The following is a 13,631-nucleotide window of genomic DNA, read 5'->3' on the forward strand; positions in this document are numbered from 1 at the left end:
AACACAACTTTTTACGTTCATTTTCAACGGTTTCGTGTAAAAGAACATATTAAAAGTGAGTGTATAACAAAAATCCTTTGTCTACTACACGCTCTGCTGAATTTTTAGGCCATAAAAGAAAAATTGTTTTCCTTGTGTTCGTTTCTGTTGTCTTTCGTCAGAAGAATGTGTTAACGCAATGCAGTTTTAAGTTTCTTTTATCCGCTGCCGTACACCAAGTACAGTTCAGGAACCATACTACATTCTGATTGAGCGCGACTAGACCGCTGACGAGCCCTTCAGAACAACGAATAGCAGAGTACGGACAACAGCTCACAGCGCTCCCACCCAAAACGGCAGTTGTGAAGTGACCGGATAATAGTTATTGTTTAAAACATGTTTCTTTTGGGGAGGATGATGATGAGCGTAGGGAACGATGCGGGAGACCCGTACCGCCGACTAGACAAGGTCGTAGCGGAGATGGTTTGCCATTGCCTTCCTCCGACCGTAATGGGGATGAATGATGATGATGAAGACAACACAACAACACCCAGTCATCTCGAGGCAGGGCAAATCCCTGACCTCGCCGGGAATCGAACCCGGGACACAGTGCGCGGGAAGCGAGAACGGGCGCATACAATATGGTGTGCCTAGGGGCGCAAAATTTTTTAATCTGCCACTGATTGATTGGGAACATGAAATCAATGAATGGCTACAAATTGTTTCCAGGTAGGCGGGCATAACATTTCCAGTCAATGATTGGTTCAGTTGGACCAGAAGACCCAGTCCATTCCATGTAAACATAGTCCATACCATTATGAAGCTACGACCAGCTTGCACAATGTTTCGTCGGCAACTTGGATCCATGACTTAGTGGGATCTGCGCCGCAATAGAACCCTGTCATAAGCTCTTACCAACCGATATCGGGACTCATCTGACCAGGCCACGGTTTTCCAATTGTCTAAGGTCCAACCGATATAACCACGAGCCCGGAAGAGTCGCTGTAGGTGATGTGATGTTAGCGAAAGCACTCGCATTCGTCGTCTGCTACCATAGCCCATTAACGCCAAATCTGGCCGCACCGTCCTAACGATTTCGTTTGTCGTACGTCCCACATTGATTTCTGCGGTTACTTCGAGCAGTGTTGCTTGTGTGTTAGCAGTGACAAATCTATGCAAATGCCACTGCTCTTTTGTGTTTTTTTAATTCCACAAAAACAGTAAAAAAATGGCTAGCTTGCTCTCGGTCGTTAAGTGAAGGCCGTCGCCCACTGCGTTGTTCTTAGTGAGAGGCAAAGCTCGAAATTTGGTATTCGCAGCAGACTCTTTACATTGTGGATCTCGGAATATTGAATTTCCCTAACGATTTCCAGATGGAGTGTCCCACGCGTCTAGCTCCAACGACCATTCCAGTGTATGTTAATTCTCGTCGTGTGGCCATAATCACTTCGATAATTTTTTCACATGAATAACCTGAGTACAAATGACAGCTGTGCCAATGCACTATCCTTTTGTACTTTGTGTACGCGATACCTACCGCCATCTGTATATCTGCATATCGCAATCCCAATAATTTTGTCACCTCGGTGTATAAATTGGCCCATTTCTGCGAAGGATGGATTCGGCGGAAGTCGGAGGCAGTATGAAATTGGAGACAGTACGAAATGTTTCAGCCCGTTGCAAACCTTAACTGCTAAACAATACAACACGCCGTAGCATTTCAGTAGGCACTGTGACTGCAGTGTTGATTCTAGAGTGCTGCCAGCAGTGCGAGAAAGATGCATGGCTTCTGTCATCCACATCTCCCCCCCCCTTCCCTCCCCCCTCCTTCCCTCCCGTATCATGACATATAGACCGCGATTACGTGTTTCCACTCCCTGCGCCCATTCCAAAAGCATGAATTATATTCGGGGATAGTACCTGCCCCAAATACGTCCCCAATCCTCACGTGGGCACCCTTCCCCCTATTGAAGTGTTTTCACCTATTGCCAGCCGTAGCTACTAAACAATACTACATGCCTTAGCATTTTATTAGACACTGTCACTGCAATGTTGATTCCAGTGTGTTGCCTGCGCTGCGAGAAAGAGGCTGGGCTTGTTTCATCTATACCTCATCTTCACCAGTAGCAACACGTAAACTAGGACGCGACATTCCCAGAATCAGCTGCAAAATCGTCACAGTTACATTGTAGGTTTAGTACCTGCCCCACATACGTTCCTAATCCCCGCAAGCTGCCTGCTCCCTGCGCACTCCCTACTGCACAACTTTGTCACAACAGCTGTTACCCATTTGCCTGTGGCCAAAGAACTGCCCCAACATGTTCCTGGTTCTACATCCCTTTCAACACGGCATAGCTATTACAATAGACCCTGAAGGACACTGACATACAATACTGTAGGTGGATGTCTACACATCTATGAACCGACATGCATCGATAGAGAAGAGAGGGAAAAAGTTTGTGATTTCGACGTCGAAAAACATGTCATCTTCTGCAATTGGAAATACTCAAAGTCTGTGGGGTGTAACACGCTGCAACACGTAGGCATAGAATTACGAATTCTACAGTCCATGGGCATGGCTGTACAGTGTATCAAACTGGGGAGACAACGATCATCTTGATTCAATACCAGACCTGAACTGACCAGTTGCAGGGTGTTTTTGGAAGGTTTCCCACATTCATCTAGTCGAATGCTGCTCCTGGGTCAAAATACCCAAAGAACACAAAAAGATCTGAAACGCATTTTATTCAGCTTTATTGATGGAAGTCAACATTAAATAATAAAAGGTGAAAATAATAAAGCAGTAAATCCATTGCGATGGTCAGATGTGAAGTTTCGTAAGTAAAAAAAGTGTTAAAAGGTGACATAAAAGTTGAATAAGCGTGTTTTTTAAGTTTGTTTTCTTTTTCTTCCCTTTCAGAAGTATTAATTTAGCATTTCTTGCTGATTATTTTGGTTGCTGTACAGCACATTATTTTCATCGTTCAGTTTTTTTTCTATTTAATATTTTTTTTTATTTTCAGTGTCAAACTAACATTAGTATACGAATGAAATTTTTTTAATAAGTCATTGGATTTACTCCTAAGAAGGATGTAATTTCACAGCGCAGAACTAATATTCATATTAACAACATAAAAAGATGCGTTTCGCTTATACTATTTAAAAATGATCAAAATGTAGGTATCAAACTTATACTTCAATAGTATTGAGCGGATACCTGTCAACTTTAAGTCTTAAACATTCCATACTCCCGAATCAGTTTTATCAAGGATGGTAATTTAAACCATTGCCTCTTCTTCGATAAATCTTTACGGGCGTCTACGATACTTGGCGGATTTGTCAGTTCAAAATTCGGAGGAATGCGATGGCAGTACATATCAAACTGAACCATTACTAGTAAAGCGTTGGAATTTAAACCAACCTTCGAGATGACAGCTTTATTTTTATGTTAAGGGTTATTTCTACACTTATAGGTCTACTATGGTACTGATACTGTGTTCTCCTGTCCATATTTTCGGTGACAGCTACCCCAGCTAACTGCGTACAGTCCGAGTCGAGGATCAATGACAGTTCAGCGTCCTGTCGATCTTGACGTGATGGAGCAAGCTCGTATAGTAGTCGGTTTTGTTTAAGGCGTCATCCTGACATTCACCTCAAGTTGTTTACGAAAAATAAGGAAAACGCAGTACTGACCAATGCGATTAGACCCTACAATAGTGCTTTTTGACCACTTCCCTCGGCGCTCGTCAACGATTGATAGCCAAGGTCCGACTGTGGTCATTATAAGCTGCTCCTCCGGTCGCTGTGATAAAGATCTCGCTAGAAGGAACAGAGAGCAATGATAAGAGTCGGGTGCCGTCGGGAAAGGTGTAAACAGTGGAGGTTCAAGGTTCCGGCGTGCGATCGATCCGCCAGAAAAGAATAAAATTTCTGCATCAATGAAAGACTTGCACTCCTTCCTCTTCGATCTTGTCACCGAATCTGTATCACCGCACGGAGTACCCGGTAATACAATAACCGAAGCGACCAAGTCCCGGCAATGTTATTGTACATCGCTTGTTGCATAAGATGGGAGCTGCCTCCAGTAGGCCAAAGATTGATGTTCACAGTGCATCACAACATGGACAATCACCAAAGCACTTTTACTGAATGTCATACTGGCTTCTACAGCTTAGGCTCGCACGAAGATTTGTGTAGTTTTTAACGCAATTTACCTATTTGCCCTGTAATGAGTTCGGTTGAAAGTAGTAACAATACTTACTCCACCACAGATTTCGAGTTCATGGCTAATGTGACGAATGCCTTGGAGCATCTGCGATAGATTTTCAACTCAAAGAATCGTGTCATCGACGTACCAAAAAAAAAGGGGAATCATGAAACGCTGCCGAAAATATGCATTCGTATATTGTGAAACTCTTATTGTGTTAAAAACTCATATTAAACAAACGGAGATATTCAGAAGCTGAAAAAATCTGTTACAATCACGAATACTATTCAGACATGTGTGACGTATAAACATGTAAACGAACCATAGCTATTATAGCAATCATAATTTTTATGTTGCGCAATCCTAGAAAAATTATAAATCGTTATGGTTATGTGGTTATGATTTGAGCTAACGCTTATTCTTCTTGTTTAAAATTCAGTGAAGTTTCGCCATCGTCAATGATTTCATTTATCAAAAATGGTTCAAATGGCTCTGAGCACTATGGGACTTAACATCTATGGTCATCAGTCCCCTAGAACTTAGAACTACTTAAACCTAACTAACCTAAGGACATCGCACAACACCCAGTCATCACGAGGCAGAAAAAATCCCTGACCCCGCCGGGAATCGAACCCAGGAACCCGGGCGCAGGAAGCGAGAGCGCTACCGCACGACCACGAGCTGCGGACTTTCATTTATTCTCTGTCAAATAAAATCTAAAGAAATTTTATATAAGCCATACGTTTTGAGATTATGGTATTTATTTTCATAAAATTATTAGCAGGAAAAATATAAACCTTACTAATACATACTGATGTGTTTGTTGCAGCTGTCTCAAATTTGCAGTACAGGTGATATTTTGCTGTCATATGCAATTAATCAGGATTTATTCAATATTACGTTATGTAATGAATATGGGAAACCTGGAATAAGAGTTATGAAAGAATCTCCCCAATTTGGAACTGGGTTTCTAGTCAATGTGAAAATTATAGATTCGATTATCTATTTTCAAGCCATCTCCCCTAGAATTGCAACTTTGAGTTTAAAAGCATCCAACAAAATTTATAACGTCATTAAAGCCCATGCCCTTACTAATGAAAAGAATTTTCTCACAGAGACTAGAAAAGAAGTGGAAAAGTTTTGGGATCTCCTTGAGCAAACAATAAACCAAGTAAATATTAACAATGTTAAGATCCTGTTAGGGGACTTCAATGCCCAACTCGGAAGAAAAAGAAATACCAGGATATCATTGGGAAATGGGCTCCACATAAACAAACAAATAAGAATGGCCAAAGACTTGTTGAACTATGTAGGGAACACTAACTGATCTCTAAGTCCACATACTTCAAAAGAAGGCCAAACAAACTTAAAACATGGAAACATCCTGATTAGAGGAAAGAAGAATGGCAGCTGGATCATGTATTTATGGACAAATTCTGCCACAGAGAAAGCTACAATGTTGAAGTATTAAGAGGGGGTAGATACAGTTTCAGATCATTACAATGTCCAAATAAAAATTGAGTTCACACCACTAAAAAAGAAACCAAAATGGAATAAACGAAAGAGGAACTTCGGTCCCCACCAATTAATTAGAAATGATAGAGAAGTCAAGCAAAACATAAAACTGACAGATAATTAAGACGAACTGATTCAAATTCTCAGGCAACAAGCGGAGAATTTAGCCCCATTGACCCCACGTAAATGAAATGTCTGGTGGAACTCAGAATGTGACAAAATTCACGAAGAAAGACATCATGCATGGTTAAGATTTCAAACACACATAACAGAATAAAATGCAACCAACCTCAAAAATATCAGGAAAAAGTTCACACAAATTATCAGGCAAACCAAGAAACAATCACAGAAAGATCTAATTGACTCAGTAGAAGAAATTTACCATAAAATCAATTCCAGAGACTTTTACAAATTGTTTGGAAGACAATTACAAAAATTTGTCCCTCCCGTATTAATGCTGAAAAGGGAAGATGGGAAAATGGCACATAATGACAAGAAAAATGCTGAAATCATGGCAAAAGCATTTAGTAAACTTTTGAATTGTGAAAACCCAGGAACTTTTAGCAATTAATACAGACACACCCATCAAGATTCTACCAGATCTCATAAATCCTCCAACAATCCAAGAGGTGGAAACGGCACTCAGAGAGATGAAAAATTATAAGGAATGCGGAGAAGACAAAGTTTTTGCAGAAATGTGGTAATATGCCAGTGATACAATTCGAACATCCTCGCACATAGCCCTAACAAAAACCTGGACACAGAAAAGTTTCCTCACCCATAATCCACCCACTCCACAAAAAAGGAGATAAAAGCATCCCAGATAATTAAAGAGGTATCTCTCTCTTAGACTGCACATACAAGATTTTCTCCAGAATCCTATAGAAGAGGATCAAAGAGCAACTAGAGGAAGAATTAGGTGAATACCAAGGAGGCTTCAGACCTTGGAGAAGCTGTGCAGAACAGATCACCACTTTAAAATTAGCCATAGCATATTACAAGAAATGAAATAAACCTCTTGTAATAACCTTCGTGGACTTTAAAATAGCATATGACTGTATCCATAGACCTTCAATGTTAAAAATCTTAAGATATTTGGGCTCCATGCAAAATTAATCAAATTGATAGAACTCATCTTATCCAAAACTGTATCAAAAGTCAAGTTCAGGGCGGAACTCTCTGAGCCATTCATCATAAAAACAGGTTTAAGACAAGGAGATTGCTTGGCACACTTGCTGTTCAACTATGCTTTAGAATACATAATGAGGGAATCGTACAAGATTAACCCAAAGAACATCCAAATTGGAAGACCCAAGGACAATATAAGTTTAAATTGTGCAGGATTTGCTGATGACCTTGCGCTCTTGTCCAATAGTATTCAGGAAACCAAACAACAAGTTATCTCACTACAGGAAACTGCACAGAAAATTGGTCTTGGAATATCCTTTGAAAAGACAGTCGTCAAGTTAACTGACCCACTACTTATAAACATAGGAAACCAAGAAATGAAAATTGTAGATAAATTTAAATAGCTGGGAGGAATCATAACATATAAACTCAATGAAAAGCCAACATGGCATAAGAGAATAAATAAAATGAGCACAATATGTCACCAAGAACACCTACAGCAAAAAGAGCCTGTCAATAGCAACAAAATTAAAACACTACAAAACAGTCACTCAACCAAAAATAACAGTCGCAAGTGAAACCATCTTCAAAACAACTAACGCTGCACAAATAGACAAAATACTCCAAATAGAGAGAAGAATCATCAGAACGTGCATCAACAAATCGTACCAGAAAGGTGGACACTGGAGAGTAGCTACAAATTAAACAGTCTACTAGGAAATAGAACTGGTAACGAGTACAATCAGGAAGAAACGCATTTCAATTTTCGGACATCTAATCAGAACACCAGAAAACAGGATCATCAGGAGAACAATAGGAAAATTGTGGAATAGTAAGTGCAACATTAAGTAGATTACAGAAATCAAGGAGGATATGGATGAGCTACAGATTACACTGGAAGACCTAAGAAACAAAACTGACAAAATCAGGAAACTAACAGACAAACAAACCAGACTGCAAACGAGAAACAACAAACAGACCATAGGAAGGGTGATTTCCGGTGTAGAAAGGAGGATGAGATCCGAGAGAATGAAGAAGTACTGGGCTGAGAGGAAACTGAAAAATTCTTTGTATAAAGTAGGCTAGGGTGGTCCAATGAAGGCCGTAAAATGTCAATAAACAAATAAATAATATTACCTATACTCACCAAAAAGTTAGGCCTAAGACTAAACTATTACATTTTTCTGCGTTTTAATTTTATAGTACTATTGTCATACATATATAATGACAATATTACTATAAAATTAACTGTGGCAGTTAACGCGTAACTAGTAAATGCTGCGGGATTATCCTGTCATCCACCAGTTTCAGAAATGAAACTCAAATTTTACGATTGATAACTTCACTTGGCTGACAAGTAGTTAACGTCCAAATAACATTTTACATACCATGCCGCCAAGTGTGATATCCTGGTCGTCCGTGAGTATGATGACGAAATTCGGTTTGTTTGCCCCACCCCATTGCAGCAACAGGGTGAAGGCAACCAGTTTTAGGAAAACACTGCCAGCCGGCTTGACCATTGTGATCTTATGAAAGTAGCCTTTTTACAGGCAGAACAGCTTTTAAATACCTCTCATCCGACTGCAATCAAAAGATAAGAGGCGTTTTACGCGATAAGACTGGATGGCGAACATAGTAGTTTAAACAAAGTGCCCTAATGGATCTGTGTAGCGGATTTTAACAGTTGTTTTCATTTTGTGATGAAGGAAAGGAAACTCTTATCAAGGCCTTCAGTATGTGAACTGCGACACGATCGACTGAAATGCTGCATTAGGTCACCGTGCGTGTATTTGGGAAGACTGGTTTTCAAATTCCCATCAGACCACCCCGATTTAGTGTCTCGTGGTTTCACTAACACATTTCACTCTAATTTCGGGATGACTGTGACACTAAGGCAAACTTCGTATTCCATGTTCTAAAATGAGGATTGACGTAGGTGCGCATGCTTGTCGTCCAGGTGTTAGGCAATAGTAGCAAAGGAATCCACAGACAAGCAGCCATCTCAAACTACAAGACGATCACAGCATTACTTACAAGGGAACCTCCCCATCGCACCCCCCTCAGATTTACTTATAAGTCGGCACAGTGGATAGGCCTTGAAAAACTGAACACAGATCAATCGAGAAAACAGGAAGAAGTTGTGTGGAACTATGAAAAAATAAGCAAAATATACAAAATGAATAGTCTATGTTCTTGATAGGCAATATTAAGGACAATGTCAGCTCAGCAGTGCCGTGGTCCCGTGGTTAGCGAGAGCACCTGCGGGTCGTTGAGAACGTCAGCTCAGCAGTGCCGTGGTCCCGTGGTTAGCGTGAGCAGCTGCGGATCGAGAGGTCCATGGTTCAAGTCCACCCTCTAGCGAAAAGTTTAATTTTTTATTTTCAATTTATGTCACAAACTCTTATGTTTTCATCACTTTTTTGGGAGTGATTCTCACATCCAGAAGAAAACCTAAATAGGGCAAGGTAGAAGAATCATTTTACTCATTCGCCAAGTGTACAAGTTAGGTGGGTCGACAACATATTCCTGTCATGTGACGCACATGCCGTCACCATTGTCGTGTAGAATATATTAGACGTGTTTTCCGGTGGAGGAATCGGTTGACCTATGACCTTGCGATCAAATGTTTTCGGTTCCCATTGGAGAGGCACGTCCTTTCGTCTACTAATCGCACGGTTTTACGGTGCGGTCGCAAAACACAGACACTAAACTTATTACAGTGAACAGAGACGTCAATGAACGAACTGACAGATCATAACTTTGCGAAAATAAAGAACATAAATTTCTCACTTGAGGGAAGACTTGACCCAAGGACCTCTCGTTCCGTAGCTGCTCTCGCTAACCGCGGGACCACGGTACCGCTGAGCTTACACTATCCTTGATGTTGCCTATCTTGCGCATGGACTACTCAGTTTGTATATTTTCCTTATTTTTCCATAGTTCCACACAACTTCTTCCTGTTTTCTTGATTGACCTGTGTTCAGTTTTTCAAGCCCTATCCACTGTGCCAACTTATAACTAAATCTGAGGGGGGTGCGATGGGGAGGTTCCCTTCTTAGCAGAAATGCAGTAATCAGAGTTAGCTTATAACGACATATAAGTATTTTTCTTGTCTTGCTTCTGTTAACAAAATTACTTTTCTATTGTGAATTACGACAATGGTGATAGAGAAGAGTCTTGTACGTAAAACAGAAACAATAATGTTTTCAGTTTTGAAGAATAAATCACTATTATATTCAAAAATGGCTGTGAGCACTATGGGACTTAAATTCTGAGGTCATCAGTCCCCTAGAACTTAGAACTACTTAAACCTAACCTAAAGACATCACACACATCCATACCCGAGGCAGGATTCGAACCTGCGACCGTAGCGGTCGCGCAATTCCAGACTGTAGAGCCTAGAACCCCTCGGCCACTCCGGCCGGCGCAATTATACACTACTGGCCATTAATATTGCTACACCAAGAAGAAATGCAGATGATAAACGGGTATTCATTGGACAAATATATTATACTAGAACTGACATGTGATTACATTTTCACGCAATTTGGGTGCATAGATCCTGAGAAATCTGTACCCTGAACAACTGCCTCTGGCCGTAATAACGGCCTTGATACGCCTGGGCATTGAGTCAGAGCTTGGATGGCGTGTACAGGTACAGCTGCCCATGCAGCTTCAACACGATACCACAGTTCATCAATAGTAGTGACGCGCATTGTGACGAGCAAGTTGCTCGGCCACCATTGACCAGATGTTTTCAATTGGTGAGAGATCTGGAGAATGTGTTGGCCAGGGCAGCAGTAGAACATTTCCTGTATCCAGAAAAGCCTGTACAGGGCATGCAACATACGGTCGTGCATTATCCTCCTGAAATGTAGGGTTTCGCAGGGATCGAATGAGGAGTAGAGGCACGGGTCGTAACACATCTGAAATGTAACGTCCACTGTTCAAAGTGCCGTCAATGCGAACAAGAGGTGACCGAGACGTGTAACCAATGGCACCCTATACCATCACACCGGGTGATGACGAATACACGCTTCCAATGTGCGTTCACCGCGATGTCGCCAAACACGGATGTGACCATCATGATGCTGTAAACATAACCTGGATTCATCCTAAAACATGACGTTTTCATATTCGTGCACCCAGGTTCGTCGTTGAGTACACCATCGCAGGCGCTCCTGTCTGTGATGCAGCATCAAGAGTAACCGCAGCCATGGTCTCTGAGCTGATAGTCCATGCTGCTGCAAACGTCGTCGAACTGTTCGTGCAGATGGTTGTCGTCTTGCAAACGTCCCCATCTGTTGACTCAGGGATCGAGACGTGGCTGCACGATCCATTACAGCCATGCGGATAAGATGCCTGTCATCTCGACTGCTAGTGATACGAGGCCGTTGGGATCCAGCACGGCGTTCCGTATTACCCTCCTGAACCCACCGATTCCATATTCTGCTAACAGTCATTGGATCTCGACCAACGCGAGCAGCAATGTCGCGATGCGATAAACCGCAATCGCGATAGGCTACAATCCGACCTTTATCAAAGTCGGAAACGTGATGGTACGCATTTCTCCTCCTTACACGAGGCATCATAACGACGTTTCACCAGGCAACGCCGGTCAATTGCTGTTTGTGTATGAGAAATCGCTTGGAAACTTTTCTCATGTCAGCACGTTGTAAGTGTCGCCACTTGCGCCAATCTTGTGTGAATGCTCTGAAAAGCCAATCATTTGCATTTCACAGAATCTTCTTCCTGTCGGTTAAATTTAGCGTCTGTAGCATGTCATCTTCATGGTGTAGCAATTTTAATGGCCAGTAGTGTATTATCTTTGTAAGATGTTCACTATCTTTTGTCTGACCTACTTCTTTTGTTACTTCCTCATGGCATTGATCTGTTAAGGTACGAGTTCCAAACATGATAGCATTAATGTCAATGACATGGGGAAGAGAAATAATGCAGAATCATTTCTGCTGAAACACTTCTAATGTGCTACAACGGTACATCATACCATTACATACCGGTACCATTTCTGCTACAAAATGGGCTAAATATGGCGCCATCAGCGTCCAGAAGAGTCTGAAATCGCAGGACTGCATTCTGCACAGCAGAACGAACTATGTCCACAGGTAGCTGGCTATCCCTCTTGATATGCTGCTCTTCAGATCAGCACCTGTGTGAATGTTTCCCTGGAAAACCCTGTGCTCCAGGTAGCTCCACAACTAGAAATCACAGGGAATGAGATCATGTGATCGTGCCGGCGAAGCATTTGGAAGGATCGGCTGATAGTTCGATCGTTTCCAAATGTGTTTCGAGGAAGCAGGTGAACTTCACGAGCGATGTGTGGTGGGGGCCCAACTTGCATGGAAACTGCTTAGTTCAATGCGTCTCTCTCCTGTAGGGCGAGTATGACATGCTAGCGAAGCATATCAGTCACACTGCAAGACTTTGGTCCTTGAGCCCCTATGGCAGTTACGCTGGCCAGTCACACTGCACGTCTTTGGTCCTTGAGCCCCAAACTGTTCAAAAACGAATGGGCCAATGATGAACGTAGCCGTGAAGCCACACCATAATGTGACACGTTCATCATACAGACGATCTTCATGCACAGTGACTGGAGGTGAAGATCCCAACACTCGGCAGTTCTGTGTGTTCACCTCTCCCGTGAGACAAAAATGAGCTTCTTCTATCCTCATCAGCTTTAGTCCTCGCGAGAAAGTGGAGAGCGAAGTCAATAAATTGTGCGTCCTGCGGTGCAAGCTGCTGTACGATATGGATCTTGTACGGATGTCATTTGAGAATGGTTCGAAACACCTTCCGTACAGTGGACCACGGTATTTTCAACTGTTGTGACACAGCACACACGCTGCCTGACGAATGGGAGTTGCGCGCAGCGTCGTCTGCCATAGCAACAGCGATTTCACCAACCACTTGTGGTGCAACCGATTGTTGACCTCTTCGCGGAGCGACGTCCAGTTCTCCAGTTGATTCGAACTTCTTCATCATGCTCCGCACAGCACGTGGAGAAAGAGGTCCCTTCAATAATCTTTTCAGCCGGCGATATTCTCAAAGTGCAGCTGCCAGCATTACTGTTGTTTTGATAATAAAGCTTTACCAATAATGCCCTTATTCCTCGGTCCAAGCTCACGTTGACACGTTAACAAGTGCACTGCGACTGGTCAGGTGTGTGAGACTATGAATCGTATTGACTGATCACGGCACCTGCTGGCCATGGTTGGAACTGGACAGTGGCGCTGTGACGCATGGAAATCATGCACCCCATACTCTGGACATTAGTGCTACCAAGTTTGGTACTCGTACAGTAATTAGTTTCCTTGTTATTACGTGTAAAATAGGGACAGTTCAGTTATAACCACCCGGTATGTGCCAATGTAAGTTCCTATAAGCGAGAGTTATTACTTATTTTCGTTCAAGCATTGACTCATGTTTTATTATACGATACCACTAATCTCATTCATATGTTACTGACAGGTTTCAAGCAAGAGTGTGGTTAAGCCTAATGTATGAACGGAAATAACCGACTTGGGCGATATCTGTTTATCTGCCATTGCGGCCATCTCACAGAGATAACTATACTTCAACTCCTCCGTTCGAACAGGATTTGGAATGCCTAACGGTACCGACCGATCGCCGTTTCATACTCAGCCGAAGGTGCACTGGAGTTCGGACAACCCCTTCTTAAATGATGCCTACAGTATGAGATCCACGCCCTCTCCGAACTTCAAGTTTCTATCCTTAGTAGTCTGGGCAGGGCGATGATGAGTCAGTGAATCATTCTCACCCT

At 42.2% G+C, this 13,631-nt stretch overlaps 1 protein-coding gene across 1 annotated transcript in view; it reads right to left on the reverse strand.

Moving 5' to 3' along the window:
* LOC126234739 (N-acetylglucosamine-6-sulfatase-like) overlaps nucleotides 1–8,358 on the reverse strand; it is a 102,107-nt gene extending 93,749 nt beyond the window's left edge. Inside the window, exon 1 of the mRNA XM_049943485.1 lies at nucleotides 8,218–8,358. Within this exon, the coding sequence (XP_049799442.1) occupies nucleotides 8,218–8,349 (132 nt within the window). The 5' untranslated portion in view covers nucleotides 8,350–8,358. The remainder of the gene's footprint in view (nucleotides 1–8,217) is intronic.
* Nucleotides 8,359–13,631: the final 5,273 nt, after the last annotated feature.

This window comes from Schistocerca nitens, chromosome 2 (genome assembly GCF_023898315.1).
Source record: "Schistocerca nitens isolate TAMUIC-IGC-003100 chromosome 2, iqSchNite1.1, whole genome shotgun sequence".
NCBI classification, from domain to species: domain Eukaryota; kingdom Metazoa; phylum Arthropoda; class Insecta; order Orthoptera; family Acrididae; genus Schistocerca; species Schistocerca nitens.